The 17139-nt window shown below is 32.4% G+C and overlaps 1 protein-coding gene across 1 annotated transcript in view; it reads right to left on the bottom strand.

Annotated features, from left to right (window-relative positions):
• Positions 1 to 17139, bottom strand: part of LOC114341929 (dihydrolipoyl dehydrogenase, mitochondrial) — a 155117-nt gene that overhangs the window by 7407 nt on the left and 130571 nt on the right. The window contains exons 7-8 of the mRNA XM_050648403.1: positions 6080 to 6278; positions 197 to 408 (exon numbers count right to left, since the gene is read on the bottom strand). Of these exons, the coding sequence (XP_050504360.1) occupies positions 197 to 408; positions 6080 to 6278 (411 nt within the window). The remainder of the gene's footprint in view (positions 1 to 196; positions 409 to 6079; positions 6279 to 17139) is intronic.

Genomic DNA, 17139 nt, shown 5'->3' with positions numbered 1-17139 from the left:
CAAGTATTGTGAACTTTACCCTTTATACAATAAGCGCTACAATTGTTATTAGTACCATACAGTATGAGTACATATTTAATTACTATTGCGTACAATATAAGTAGTTATTACAGAACCAATTTGCATTTTGTAACATTCCAAAAATATTATAAAGAAACTTACAGAAATGTGTTTAAAAAGTGAAAAATTCGTTTACCTTAACAAATCCATCTGTGTCGTTATTTGTTTTTGCTCTGGAATTAGCCATGAACGGAAATTTGCCTACTTTGTAGGCAATACCTTCGTTTTTAAGATCTTCTTCGGTCTTTCCAACCCAACCGACTTCTGGATGAGTGTAGATTACAGACGGCACGCAATTGTAGTCGATGTGTACTGGACCACCCTGTAAACCTTCCACACAGGCGACACCTGTAAAAATGTTATGTTATTTAATTTAATATTTTAATATATAAAGATTATATATACAAAAAAGGTCAGACTCAAAATAGTCTAAGAGCTAGTGAACCTTCTGACTAAGGGTCTTCCTATAAGGCTAGAAATTTGTATAGTGATAATTCATAGCACACCAAGGCTAAAAACCATTACCTGGCAGGCATCAGCCCTGTACGTGTATCTACCAGGTGAATCGAAAAGTGCCTAGTTTAGGGGAAAAATAAACTTTCTCGTGTAAGGTTTAAATTTAAGTATGTGTTTGAGTAAGTAATTTAGAAGAAATGTGTACAATGCCAGGCGATTCTGAACAGCATAAAATCTTTCCAGGCGAGGGGAAAGATTAGGGATTTTTCCTAAAATTATTATTTTTGCATCGAAAAAAGTTTTTTTTAGGTTTTTTGAATCATTCCAAACAGAAAAGGTCTTTAGTGATTTTTCTCTTAGGTTAATAGTTTTTGTTGTATAAGCGGTAATATATAAGTAATAAGTTTTTTAACCCTAAATCGTACATTTATAGAAGCACCAACATTTTTGCATACCTAGAAGCACCGGAGCGGTCAAGATGACGGGTATTGGAATTTTCTATCGCTAGTCGTTTTCGTATCGTTTTTTAATTGAAAAAAAAACCTATATTGAGTTAATACCTACTAACAAAAGACATTTAGTTAATTTAAATAAATTATTTAATTATTTAAGCACAATTTATGTAGTAACAAAATTTTTTAATTTTGCTTGTCAAGACCTACACACAAATTTTTTACATAGGTATATGACTTTCACATGTTTTATTTTAGTTTTAGTTCCCAGTTTTCCACTTCTTCTTCTTCAGGTGCTATCTCTGCTACGGACGTTGGCAATCATCATAGCTATTCTAATTTTTGAGAGAGTAGCTCTGAATAGTTGTTTTGAGCTGCATCCAAACGTCAGCCATGAAATTCGTCTTCTTTCGATGCTTCTTCTGCTATCTACCCCTCCTTGCATTATGAGTCATAGGATGCCATACTTCTCGTTCCGCATCACATAGCCGAGATATTGTAGCTTTTGTCACTGCCTACGTTTATTATTTGTTTGAGGTGTTGTATCTCTTTGTTTCCGTTGATATTGTCCTGCCCTTAGTCAGATGATCTTGTCGCAATTCTTCTGCTAACTGAAGTAGGAATAGAGAATTCAGCGCTAGAACATTTTTGATCATTTTTCTCTGGTACACCTGGTTTCCCTGATTAGCTCAAGTCTTCGTGTATGAAAATTTTTGATGTATATAATTCCATCTTTTCGTTTTTTATTGACGGAGGAATATCCTTTCTTGCTCTGTTTATTGTTCCAGTATTGCTGGTAGCCTTCTTTCGTAATACTTTTTATGTATGCATCGTGACATTTCTTCCCTTATTCATAAATGGGCCCATTAGACGGCTAATTACATGTTCCCCTAGAAGTTGATTGTCTGGTCGTTGTTCATCTTTCCGTAGGTAAGGAAATCCGTGCAATAAACATTTGGACTAGACATTAGCTGTAAGCCAGAATTTTATTCCAAACGTATCGGGTTTATACGCCATGCACTGGGTGAAGTGACATCTTGCCTTTGTGGGAAAAAGCTGTTCGCCGATAGATATATTTTAGCCAGTTGTAGGTGTAGCGAAATATACAGTTCTCTATAAATAAGATCCATATTACCGACGCAAGTTAAAATTTATATGTTGATCATCGCTCAGATCTGGTACTTCTACTCCGTAATAAGGATCGCATTTTTTTAGACATCAACATTTTCAACAAGTAATTACACTAACTACCTACCTGCAAAAGAGAACTTATAATCCTTAAGTAGATGTAGCAAAGTCCTAAATTTTTAAGTTTCTAGAATAACTATGAATAAAAAGTAATACAAAGGGTCAAAAATAGAAAGCAGTCAAAATGACCGCCCTGGTACTTCTAGGTATATATTAACACATCTCAAAAAGTAATTGCGCTAAGTACCTGTAAAGGAGGAATTATAATCCTTAAGTAGATCTAGGAAAAGTTCTAAATTATCAACTTTCTAAAACAACAAAGAATAAGTAATACAGAGGGTCAAAAATAGAAAGCAGTCAAAATGACCGCTCTGGTGCTTCTAGAAACATTGATTGATGAAATCCCGAAGAGTTTTTTGCAATGCAATATCGAGAACCCCTTTGTTTTTTAATTGCTAATCAAGCGGGCGCGACACTGTAGTATAAGTGAGGACGTTTGAGTTTGCATAAATTGATTATCTCGAGAATGGGCAAATTTGAAGAGAAATCCTCAGACAGGTCGATGTTTATTTTTAAATTAGGACTTTTTGGCATATAAATAATACTAGTGACGTCATCCACCTGGGCGTGATGGCGTAATCGATGATTTTTTTTAAATGAGAGTACCTAGAGGTCGTGTGATGGCTCATTTGAAAGGCTATTTAATTCTCTATTCAGTAATATAAACATGAACATAATTATTTATACAGGGTGTACAAAAATTTTTTTTCTTCTTTTTGTCTAAATTAATTTAATAAAAATGTTTTTTGTACACCCTGTATAAAAAATGTTGTTAATGTTTATATTACTGAATAGAGAATTAAATAACCTTTATCACACAACCCCTACTCTCATTTAAAAAAATCATCGATTACGTCCCACGCCCAGACGGATGACGTCACTAGTACTATAATATATGCCAAAAAGTCCTAATTTAAGAATAAAAATCGACCTGTCTGAGGATTTCTCTTCAAATTTGCCCATTCTCGAGATAATGAATTTATGCAAACTCAAACGTTCTCACTTATACTACAGTGTCGCGCCCGCTTGATTAGCAATTAAAAAACAAAGGGGTTTTCGATATTGTATTGCAAAAAACTCTTCGGGATTTCATCAATCAATGTTTAAAGAATATATACCTACCTTGGCAACATTGAAATTTTTAGTTAAATGTCCGATTTAGGGTTAAAAATGGTCGATTTCGCAATTTTCAAAATTTTTAATCGGTTAAAGAACAAAAACTATTAACCTAAGAGAAAAATCACTAAAGACCTTTTCTGTTTGGAATGATTCAAAAAAAACCTAAAAAAAACTTTGTTCGATGCAAAAAAAATAACTTTAGGAAAAACCCCTAATCTTTCCCCTCGCCTGGCAAGGTCTTATGCTGTTCAGAATCGCCTGGCATTGTACACATTTCTTCTAAATGACTTACTCAAACACATACTTAAATTTAAACCTTACAGGAGAAAGATTATTTTTCCCCTAAACTATGCACTTTTCGATTCACCTGGTAGATACACGTGTAGGGTTGATGCCTGCCAGGTCATGGTTTTTAGCCTTGGTGTGCTATGAATTATCACTATACAAATTTCTAGCCTTACAGGAAGACCGTTAGTCGGAGGTTTCACTAGCTCTTAGACTAAAACATTTTCTAATATAAAATAAACTTTCGTTTATTATTATTTATATTAGAGTTTTCGTTCTGCTGAATTTTTGTATTAGAATTAGGATTTCTGTATGTAAATATGGAAATGATGGAATTTATATAAAATTTTAATATAATATACAGAATTTAAATACATAAACAGGTCAGAATATAAGCATTTTCTGATACAAAATAAATTTTGGAATCTTTTACTACCAAAATTAAGTTTTCTAATGAATTTTTGTATAACAAGAATTTCTTTAGCGGGGTCGTTAGGAATTAATCGCCTAAGTCTGAGCTTGTTTTAATGATATATCCCCCTAGATTATTTAAGATATTTTTACACTTCTATCACCCCTACTGTGATCTTTTCTTGAACTCACACAAATTCCAACAACTACCAACTATTTAAATAAATTCGATAACTTTAAATCAACATAAAATGCTTTTCTAAATTCTAGGTCTGATCACAAGAGGATTTATTATCGATTTCACAGTTATCGATTTTATATGTAATGTGGTTTGTCTACCTCCTTCATTGACAACATACTTGACTGCATTTTCATAACTATAACATCAAGTTTAATTTTATTTTAATTGATTATTTATCACAGTGGAATGATTGTCGTTACTGTTCTCAATTTTAACAAGCTTTATACCAAAGTCTACATAACTAACAGGTAAATTTTTCCTTTCTGTGGAACCGTCATTTCTGTCATGTCATCGTTCAGGATTTCCGTTATGATTCGCCACTTGCCATCATCTAGTCAACATGTGAAAAGTCAATTTTGGGCTCAAATAGTTCCTCGAGCACAATACATGGGATATTTTGTACATCCATGTTTAAGTTCACGAATTGTATCTATGTTTCCATGACGGATCAATTTTAAAGGGTTTTTACCCATATATATTTTTGTATTTTGGTGTTCAGCATGTTATAATCACGTGAGTATAACCTATAACTTTTCTTAAAACCGTAGTCAAAATTTAAAAACTTTGCATTATCTTATCAGGTTATACGCATTTTAGGTCAGTACTGATGATGATCGGTCATCCGATCGAAAACTAATTCTGTGATGTAGCCCTTTTTAGGGATTTTAACAAATATACCTTTTATAAAGGATTTTAGTCGTTTTTTGTAATATATAGTACATATACAGCCAACTACAGGAAAACTTTTTCCTCATGGATTTTTAAGAATTTCTTTATGTAAATATAGGTAATGGATATACTTTATGTCCTGATTTAAGATGTAAATATTAGTTATTTACTATTGAATTTATACCCAAAAAGTGAATTTCTTTATACAAATAACAGTTGTAAATATAAATGATCTCACACTTGAACATAATATCGCATGTCCGGAAGAAGAATGGCGTAACTGCAGAAAGCTATTTATTAAATATTTAGTAGGTCGTTTATTCTTACAGCAATGGGTTTTATTTTCATCCCTATTGGTCCGAATTTCATTATCTTAATTTAGCCCTTCATTTTTAATCCTATTTACAGTTGCGTCATCATTTATCTGAAACAAGGTCTAAAATGGTACGTATTTCAATAACAACGCAACTACCCCCTAGTGCTCGGCACATACAGTGGATCCCAAACCCTTTTTTCAGTGCGTCGGCGTCGTTAAGGGTTAAGTTTGACGTCAAATAGGATTTTAAGAATGTCGCAAATCATTACATGACATTTTAGTTAAATCTGACAGCTGTCAAAATATTTATATTTATAAAACCATCAATATTTGTACAAATATTTGCGAGAATATTAATATTTAAAATATTTTAATTTAAAAATAAATAAATATAAAATCAAATTTCACTATACAATGTCCTAATCTACCAATGACATAAAATGTTTATGACGAACTAAAGTTTTACTTCTAATATTAACAATATTAAAAAAAGACTTTATCAGAACTAATCTTCTGATTACACCATTTATAGCTTCTAAAATTTGCAAGCCAACGAATAGTCGGAGGTAAGAAGGCCGAGTGAGATCTATCAGGTTGCATCTCACTACCCGCCTGTCCAGCACGGTAAAATTCCAACAAAGATTAGTTCCCAATACTCAGAGTAGGGATGTTACATTAAAAATGTGTAGGAATATCACTAACAAATCTACAGCAATGTAATATTTGACTGCATACAGAACTATTTACGCAAATATAATGTTTTTCTTCAAATATTTAGGTGCCCACTATATAGACGAGTCTATCAAAAAAAAGTCTACGTACCTTCATCTTCAGCCTTGTGTGCCAACATAGGACCGTGTATGCAATCACCAATGGCATAAATACTTGGAATAACAGTCTGGAAGTGTGAGTTTACCGGAATTCTTCCTTTCTGGTCTTTAGCAATTCCCATTTCTTCTAAACCTAATCCTTCAGTGAAAGGCCTTCTTCCTACACACACCAATAGTACATCACAGTCGAGCTGGAATGTGTAAAGAATCGAACAATTAAAAGAACTGAAATTTTAAAGAGACAGGAAAAATTCTCTATAGGCCGGAGTGCAGAATCCTGGGTAAGGGGCTGTCCATTAATCACGTGAGGCTCGAAAGGGGGGGGAGGGGTCCATAAAAACATCACGAAATGTCCCAATACACCGAGGGGGGTTAAAAATTGCCAAAAAAAACATCACGTGATTAATGGACGACCCCTAACTATCTGTTGCTTGAGCTTTTTACAAATTTATAAAATAGCGGACATAGGAGGATCTACAGTATACATCCATCACCTGCCCGCTTATCTAGATAAAATTCCAACAGAATTCTGCATCCTTAGTACTCAAATATAAGTAAAATGAAATAAGGAAAGACTGCTTTAGATTAAATTCGATTAGGGGAAACCACCATCGGCTAACCAAGGTTTCTACTTTTCAGCGTCTTCAGAGCAGCCTGTAGTGTATTCCGAAGCGAACTGAATCCAAGCTGTCGAAGTATATATATTAATAAAATATTAAATGCGTACGGATGCATTAGCGACATCTATCAATGTGCGTCCCATCTTGACTTTACAGTACAGGTTCTTATGACCAACAGTAGTGCCAAATTTTATCCGAAACAGGTTTTAAACACACATACTGTTTTCTATATAGCTATTAATAACTTAGGAATTAATATTATTGACATTTTGTGGCTGTCAGGGGTTCTAAAACATTTTTTTTTTCGAAAAATACCTTTATGTGAACAAAATAAAAATAATTTTGTATAAAACATTTATATAATAATGCATTTAAGCGCATAAATATGTTAAACCTTAATAAATACGTAGGTACCTACAGAAATAATTAAAATACATTTAAACTATATATTTTAGCTTCCTTCTATAATCCCGTCTTCCTCACTTTCACTGCCACTGTCGTAGGGTGTAAACACATTAAAATGACATTAATTTCATCTTGGAAATCAGTCATTAAGAATAACAATAAACTGCAATTAGGATCCAAGTTTTCCAAATAAGCAATGAGTTACCCAATACAATGTTATCAGTAATAATTTTAAGCTTATTTAATATTCTTTGTTATAATTTAATGTAGGTGAACTGACCATCCACAATTATAATTTATTTATTCTCAACTGTAGGACAATATAAAACTTTACTTAAACTTGACTGACAATCTATTTTATATTTTTCTTGACATTACTTCAGAACTGTCTATACTGTTAATACATAAATTAACAACCAAAGAACAACATCCACTTTTAATGTTTAATATTCTAACATTATTAAGAAAAAAAAAAGTTATTAAGCATATCGATTATAAAATTGCTGATTACTTTTCGAAAATGACTATCACTCACAAAAAAAAACAATGAAAAATATTGTTTTACTTGACTGTAACGGGTTAGTCTTAATTTAACATTTTTAGGGACCTACATTTTTAGGACCTCGGTAATGTCCGATTGAAAATTCTTTTGAAGAAAATCGGCATCGCCGCGCTGAAAGCTCCCATAAGGATTGTATTGCCGTATGTTCGTGTACTGTAAAGTCAAGGTGGGACAGACAGTAGAGACAGAAAATTCTTATAGGTCGGAGTGCACAATCCTTGGTAACTATATGTTGCCTGAGCTTTTTACAAAGGACCCCGCAGAAACCTTATGGGAAATCGCTCTCTGTCAAATTATCTGAAACTTTGAGTTCTGATAGTCCTTGATGTGTAGAACAAAAGACTCAATGGGCGCGTAGCTCCAAAAATTCATGGTTTTAAAATATAAGCCTCTGAAGTTATAGGTACAGTGAGGACGTTTGAGTTGGAATAAATTCATTTCCTCGAGAATGGGCGACTCTAGAGATAAATTACAAATCATGTCGATTTTTATTTTTAAATTATAATTTTTTGACATATATATCATACTAGTGACGTCATCCATCTGGGCGTGATGACGCAATCGATCATTTTTTAAAATAAGAATAGGGGTCGTGTAATAGCTCAATCGAAAGGTTATTAAATTCTCCATTCAATAATATAAACATTAATAATATTATTTATACAGGGTGCCCAAAAATTTTTGAAGTTATACTTCTTTACGATCGAGAGTGAAATTTTATATTGCCGGGCGCATGCGCACAGACAGTATGTAGTTCGTTGCTAATCTTTCAAGATATGTATGTATCAGCGCTGTCAGCGCAAATAAGTCATTAAAAGGATATATTAGTGTTTTTAGTAAATGTATTATTTATTATAATTTTTGTTCTTTGGATTTGTCTTCCTCGGGAATAGGATATTTTATAATAATAGTAAGTATATTTAAAGTATTTTTGTAGACTTCACTTGGTCTATTAAATTTGTCAGTATACAGGGTGAGTCACCACTAACGCGACGGAAGATTACAGCGAAATGGTAAAAGATTTGAAAAAAAAATTTAATTAGTGGTTTGTAAGTTGATAAAATCTACATTTTAAAATTATTTTGAAATATACAGGGTGCCCCAATAAATGGCGGCGTATCAAAGTTATATTTTTTCTTACGGAATACCCTATGTTTTATTGCATTTTTTAATTGTCCGCAAAAAATAAGGTATAGTTTCATAAGGCTTCCCTATACCTATGTACAGAGTGTTCTGAGTTATGGTGACTTTTCTTAAAATGTAAAGTTTTAAAAGAAGGCTTATTCTCAAGTTATTTAAGAAATTATAAAAAAAATACTTTTACATCTAAATATTTGGATATTGGTTGAATGTATTTCATGATTAATTGTTACACATTTATTTACAGGGTGTTCAAAATTTATAGTTTTATTATTGGATTATTCAATGTGTCATATGATTCTTATTTTAAATGGAATACCATGTATATTAATAAATAATTATACTAAACAAATCTACCTCTTTCGAATGGTATATGGATGTCCTATACCTAGGTGTCAGTTTTTGCGTAATTTACAATTATTAAAATTCTTAATCTGTAAATCGATTTTAAAACAAAAGATGTAGTTAATTAATGGCATTGTATGACATTGTCATTTTATGACAGTCATCATTCTCTTTGCCTTATCCCTATGCGGGGTCGGCTTCCCTAATTGCATTTCTCCACACAATTCTATCTTGGGCCATATCAATGTTAATCCCCTTTACCAACATGTCCTGCCTTATCGTCTCCCCCCAGCTCTTCTTTGGTCTTCCTCTCCTACTCCTTCCAGGAATCTGCACTTCAGCTATTCTTCGTATTGGGTGGTTAACGTCTCGACGTTGAACATGACCAAACCATCTTAACCTATGCTCTCTCATTTTGGCATCAATTGGTGCCACACCTAGACTTCCCCTAATATACTCATTTCTAATTTTATCCTTCTTTGTCACTCCACTCATCCATCTAAGCATTCTCATTTCCGCCACATGCATTCGCTGTTCCTCTTTCTTTTTCACTGCCCAACATTCAGTTCCGTACATCATAGCTGGTCTTATGGCTGTTTTATAGAATTTTCCCTTCAGCTTCATTGGAATTTTTCTGTCACACAACACACCACTCGCTTCTTTCCACTTCATCCATCCAGCCCTAATTCTACTGCATGCATCTCCATCTATTTCTCCATTACTCTGTAATACCGATCCTAGGTACTTAAAACTATTGCTTTTTACAATCATTTCACCATCCAAAGATACCATTTTATTTGTAGTAGCTCCATCTTTAAATGAACATTCCAAATACTCTGTTTTTGTCCTACTAAGTTTTAAACCTTTTTCCTCCAGAGCTTGTCTCCACTGTTCCAGTTTTTGTTCTAAGTCTCTTTCACTATTTCCTACTAACACGACATCATCAGCATACATTAAGCACCATGGAATGTTACCCTGTATTTTCGCTGTTATCTGGTCCAAAACTAATGAGAATAAATACGGACTAAGCACAGAACCTTGATGCAATCCTACTTTCACATGAAATTTATCAGTCTCTCCCACACCTGTCCTAACACTAGTCGTTACTCCCTCATACATATCCCTCACAATCTTTACATATTCACCAGGGACTCCTTTCTTATTGAGTGCCCACCACAGAATCTCTCGAGGAACTCTATCATATGCTTTCTCAAGATCAATGAATACCATATGAGCGTTTGTTTCTTTACTCCTGTATTTTTCCATCAACTGCCTTATAATGAAAATTGCATCTGTTGTTGATCTACCCTGCATAAAGCCAAATTGATTCTCGGATATTTCGGTTTCTTCACGTATCCGTCTATCAATTACTCTTTCCCATATTTTCATGGTGTGGCTAAGCAGTTTTATAGCCCTGTAGTTTGTACATTGTTGTATATCTCCCTTGTTTTTGTAAACAGGTACCAGTATACTGCTTCTCCATTCGTCTGGCATTTGTCCAACTTCCATAATTCTATTAAATAGACCTGCTAGCCACCTTGTTCCTGTCTCTCCCAATGCTCTCCATACTTCCCCAGGAATATCATCTGGTCCTACCGCTTTTCCTTTCTTTATTTTTTGAAGCGCTTGAGCCACTTCCTCGTTGGTTATTTTGGTGACCATTGCTGCTACTGTCTCCGTTGACTCTACAGGCTGTCTGTCAAATTCTTCATTTAATAAGCTGTCAAAGTACTTTCTCCATCTCTTTTTGACATCCCTTTCGTGAACTAGTATTTTATTATTTTCATCTCGGATACATCTAATCTGATTAAAATCTTTTGCTTTCTTTGCTCTCTGTTTGGCTATTTTATATATCTTCGTTTCGCCTTCCCTGGTATCAAGTTGATCGTATAGGTTTGAATACGCTTCTGCTTTAGCTTTTGCTACTGCTACTTTCGCTTTCTTTTTGGCGACCATATAGTTTTGAAGATCTATGTCCGATCTGGTTTCTTGCCACTTTTTATATAATTTTCTCTTCTCTTTTATGTTTCCTTGTACTTCATTTGACCACCACCAAGTCTCTTTATCTTCAAACTTCTTTCCTGACGTTTTCCCAAGTATTTCAATAGCCGTCTCTCTAATAATATTGGCCATTTTTCTCCAAATTGTGTTAGGGCTTCCTTTCATGTTCCAACATATTTTTTCTACTATTCTTTCCCTGAATAGACCTTCCTTCTCATCTTTTAGCATCCACCACTTGATTTTTTGTGGTCCTCTCCGATATTTTTGTTTAGTTTCGCTTTTTACTTCGATGTCCAGAACAAGCAGCTTATGTTGTTGGCTTACTGTCTCACTAACTATTACCTTGCAGTCCTTGCATTCACGTATGTCTTCTTTCCTTATCATGAAGTAGTCTATTTGGGATTGATGTTGTCCACTTTTGTACTGTCATTTTATGACAGTACGGTCTGGTAATTATTTTATAATTAATGTATTCCATGATTGATTATTACACATTTATTTACAGGGTGCTCAAAATTTACAGTTTCATTATTGGATTATTTAATGTGTCATATGATGCTTATTTTAAATAAAACACCATGTATGTTAATAAATTATTATACTAAACACAGGTTCCTCTTTCGAATGGTATAGGGATGTTCCATAACTAGGAGTCATAGTTTTTGCGTAACTAACAATTTTCTTAAACGGTAAATTGATTTTAAAAATAATATTCATGCACTCTCGATTTTTAAACTGTACGAAATAAATGTTTGTTTACTGTACCATAATGAAATGAAAATTATGTCTATTTACTAGACCATTATTATGAAAAGTAAGTAGAATGGTCTGAATACAATACATTTAAAAAAAATCAGGATCTGCTCCAAAGTCTAAAGTCCATAAACGATAAGTTAAATATTTATCATAGTCCTGTTCGGTCTAATATTGGTGTAGTTGAGTTTTATACGGATAACAGTGGTTTCTCTTAAGTATTCTAACAGTCGTTTGACTGATTTACTAGTATTTGGGTTTTCCGTAACAGAAAGCAGGACATCAAGTTCCTGGACGTGATCACAAATAACTGATGTCTACTCTTTCGTAGATAACGTGGTTATTCATTTTTAGGAACAATTAAATTTGAATATCATACATGGATGTTTATCTTTTTGATAATTACCAGACCTTACTGTCATAAATGACGATGTCATACAATGAGATACATCTTTTGTTTTAAAATCGATTTAAAGATTAAGAATTGAAATAATTGTAAATTACGCAAAAAATATTAGACCTAGGTATAGGACATCTATATACCATTCGAAAGAAGTGACTTCGTTTAATATAATTAATAATCAATATACATGGTGTTCTATTTAAAATAAGCATCATATGACACATTGAATAATCCAATAATGAAACTGTAAATGTTGTTAAATAAATGTGTAATAATAAATCATGGAATACATTCAACCAATATCCAACTGTTTAGATACAAAAGTATTTTTTTATAATTTCTTAAATAACTTGAGAATAAGCCTTATTTTAAAACTTTACATTTTAAGAAAAGTCAACATAACTCAGAACGCTCTGTACATAGGTATAGGGAAGCCTTATGAAACTATACCTTATTTTTTGCGGACAATTAAAAAATGCAATCAAATACAGGGTGTTCCATAAGAAAAATATAACTTTGATACGCCGCCATTTATTGGGACACCCTGTATATTTCAAAATAATTTTAAAATGTAGATTTTATCAACTTACAAACCAGTAATTAAAAATTTTTTTCAATCTTTTACCATTTCTCTGTAATCTTCCGTCGAGTTAGTGGTGACTCACCCTGTATATGAGAAATCTTGTAACCTGTCAAAGCAAAGGCAGTTTAGCTCGGTGGTAGCGCGTTTGACCGGAGATCGAGAGGTCCCGGGTTCAAATCCCGGACGATTCATATTCTTTTTTTTTTTTTTTAATTTTTGGTATCGTTTTAATATTTTTTTTAAAGTGGTAGGTAAGAAAGTTAGTTTACTATTTAAATAAAATACAAAAATAACCTGTTAAGTATATTTATTTCTTTGAAATTATATAATAGAAGTATAACTTCTTACGTGCGTACAAAGTACACACACACATTCTTTTTTTTTAATTAAATTAACTGAGACAAAAAGAAGAATGTATATAATTTATTTAATTCGAAATACATTTTACTGTTGTCCGAAACCAGGAAAAAATGTTTATTTGATAAATAAATATTGTTTTTCGCTTAAATTCAATATTAAAGCTGCCACCCACCTGCCTCTTAGCAGTTTGAACATTTAATTTAAGCTAAAGGGGTAGTGTTATAGCTCATTTGAAAGGTTATTTAATTCTCTATTTACTAATATTAACATTAACATAAATATTTATACAGGGTGCCCAAATTTTTTTTAATCAAATTAATTGAAAGAAAAAGAAGAATGTATATAATTTATTTAATTCGAAATACATTTTACTACTGTTATAAAACAGAAAAAATGTTAATTTGAAAAATAAACATTGCTTTTCGCTTAAATTAAATGTTCAAACTACTAAGAGGCAGGTGGGTGGCAGCTTTAATATTGAATTTAAGCGAAAAACAATATTTATTTATCAAATAAACATTTTTTTTCTTGTTTTCGGACAACAGTAAAATGTATTTCGAATTAAATAAATTATATACATTCTTCTTTTTGCCTCAATTAATTTAATTAAAAAAAAATTTTGGGCACCCTGTTTAAATAATTAAGTTAATGTTTATATTATTGAATATAGAATTGAATAACCTTTCAAATAAGCTATCACACGACCCCTATTCTTATTTTAAAAAATCATCGATTGAGCCAGTGCCGGATTAACAATTAGGCGGACTAGGTGGCCGCCTAGGGCCCGGGCACTTAATGGGGCCCGCATTTCACACAAATGCATTAATTAATATTTAATTATTTAAGCAGTTATTTAAAAAAAAAATTAAATGTTAAAAAAATCAAGTAGGGCTAACTGAGACAAAAAAAAAAAAAAAGAAAATGGTTAATTCATGATTTCCAATCAAACTCAGTTTTTTGCTGTGTCTTTTGTCAAATATCAGAAAAATACAACCGACTTACAAGACAAATTAAGCAGTTATCTTCAAAGGCATTTTTATATTCCATGTTCTAATCATTCCCTCAATTTGGTAATCAATTTTGCAAGCAAATTGTTAATAAAAGCTGGTAATTATTTTGGTATGGTATGTTTCTTTTTCAATTTCTACCCATCGATGGGCTTTATAGTCCATCCACTCACGGTAAAATATTGCAAAACCTCCGGATTTTAAAGAACCTTTGGATTTGAACAAGAGCTTGGATTGACATGAAATTTGGTATAAGCATAGCTAACATGTCAAATAAAAAAGTGATATTGTGCCAATGTGTGTTTTTGCTCTACGGTTGAGTCTACCCCGTCTCGGGGGTGAAAAAATATACCGTCAAAATACGTCCGGAAGTGGATAAACTGACTAATTCTAAGCAACTTTTGTCCAATAGAGTTTTTTCATCAAGTCAATACATTCCAAGTTATTTGCAAGTGAATATCTGCATTTTTCAACAAAAAATAACACGTATAAATATAGCCTTTAAAAAATTTAAAAAATGGTGTATGTGTACAGTTTGTAGACCCAGTAGAAGCAGACTTGTAGCTAATGAAAAGTAGGTTCTTATTCGTCAAATTCCAAATCGAATATTTCAATGTGAAATAATAAAAAAAATTAAGCACTTTTCATGGAAAACTCATCATACCTTATTTAAATAGTTAAAAAAAGCATTATTCTTGTTTAAAAAAAAAATTCTATTATAAAAAGTAAGCAAGATACGCTCAGAATAAAGTTGATTCCATTTTTTGGGTAAAAAAAACTGGTGAAAATAACCCCCTAATTAGCATCCCAAATGAAATTATTCCTTACCGCTTCACAAGCTACTTTACTTATGTATTGTTTATATGCTCGGTAAGTTTTATCGGTATAAAGTGCTTATTTATAAAAGGGCTGTAGTAGAAAGGGCTTGAACAAGTCACTAATCACGAGTGTATGCAATTTTTTTTATTTAGCTTAATGCCTCGACAACTAATGGCCATTGGCATGGTACAGTGGATTTTTCCAATCAGGTACCTAGTGTAGTGGGTACTGTATGTGTTGAGTAAATGTCTTGTTACTTAGCAAAGTCGTCATTGTTTTTGCAAAGAGACGCTAATTGTATCCAAACGTCTGCGGTCCCTCCGGTGAGTACCGATCCCACAAGGATAGAAACTATTTTCATTTATTAATTTTTAATAAATGAAAAATTCTCTACCCAGTGTATGCAAATTTTTAACAGTCATATCTTAACCAGCTTTTATCTTCCAAAAAAGCAAAAATCTAAAATGTTCAGAAAATCAAAACCTATATTTTTTACTCTTTAAGATTTTTGGTATGTACCACTAATGATTTTTAAGTTATTTTGAAAAAAAAGACATTTTTTTTCAAAATTTCAAAAATTTGTTTTACTTTAAATCCAAATGTTTTGAAATATAAGCACTGTGAACCGGTGAAACTTACAGATCATATAAATAATATACTTATAAGGTTTTTCAAGATTTTCATAAATTTTCAAGATTTTTGTGCAAAAAAAAAGGAATCAACATTATTTTAAGCTTTACTTGTTTAATTTTAATACTTGAATCTTGTTAAAAAAAAAAACAAAAATAAAACTTTTTTAACACTTTAAAAAAGTTGTGATGATTTTTCACCGAAAAGTGCTTCATTTTTTGGTAATTTACGTTGAAATATTTGATTTGGAATTTGTCGAATAAGAATCTACTTTTCATTAGCTCCAGTTCTGCTTATACGGGATCTACATACTTCATACATACCTACACCATTTTTCTTAAATTTTGTATACACGCTATATTTTTTCTAAGAATATTTTTTAGTTAAAATACTTAATTTTGGAGTTATTTGCGAAAAACCGTCTAAAAAGGTGTTTTTTTTTGTTGAAAAATGAACATATTCAGTCGCAAATAACTCAAAAAGTATTAATTTAGTGAAAAAACTCGATAGAACAAAAGTTACTTAGAATTAATCAGTTATCCATTATTTTGAATGTATGTTTTTTCACCCCCGAAGGGGAGGCACTCGTATCCAGGGCAAAATCACATATCGACACAATATCCCTTTTTTTCTTTGGCATATTAGCTATGGAATATTAATGAGAAATTGTTGCGAAATGTAAAAAAAGAAAAAAATGATCTTTTTTACGTTGTCGTAATTTATTTTTGGAGTAACTACTTCCCAAAACAACATAAATACATATCTGTAGTTTTGAGTAAATAGTCGATATAAAGGGGCCTACTTCTTATGGCCGCCTAGGGCCCCATGATGCCTTAAACCGTCACTGGATTGAGCCATCACGCCCAGATGGATGACGTCACTAGTATGATATATATGCCAAAAAATTAAAATATAAAAATAAAAATCGACCTGATTTATAATTTACCTCCAGAGTCGCCCATTCTCGAGAAAATGAATTTATTCCAACTCAAACGTCCTCACTGGACCTTTAACTTCAGAGGCTTATATCTTAAAACCATGATTTTTTGGAGCTATGCGCCCATTGAGTCTTTTGCTCTACACATCAAGAACTACCAGAACCCAAAGTTTCAGAGCATTTGACAGAGAGCCATTTCCCATAAGGTTTCTGCGGGGTCCTTTATAAGGACACAGCATTTTACATCCTTATAGGGGTTTCCTCTTCCAAGGTTCCTGCTTTCTAGCGTCTTCAGAGCCGTCTGTGGTGTACCCCAAAGTATGCATATTAATAAAATATTAAATGCGTACGGACGTATTTAATATAATGTCTTTATAAATTTGTAAAAAGCTCAAGCAACAGATGGTTACCAAGGATTCATAGAGAATTTTCTCTGTCTCTAGATAGATGTCGCGAACGCGTCCGTACGCATTTAATATTTTATTAA

Source organism: Diabrotica virgifera, chromosome 4 (assembly GCF_917563875.1).
Source record: "Diabrotica virgifera virgifera chromosome 4, PGI_DIABVI_V3a".
Taxonomy (NCBI): Eukaryota; Metazoa; Arthropoda; class Insecta; order Coleoptera; family Chrysomelidae; genus Diabrotica; species Diabrotica virgifera.
Note: the sequence above shows the minus strand (reverse complement) of the source record. Positions and strands in the feature narration are given on the sequence as shown.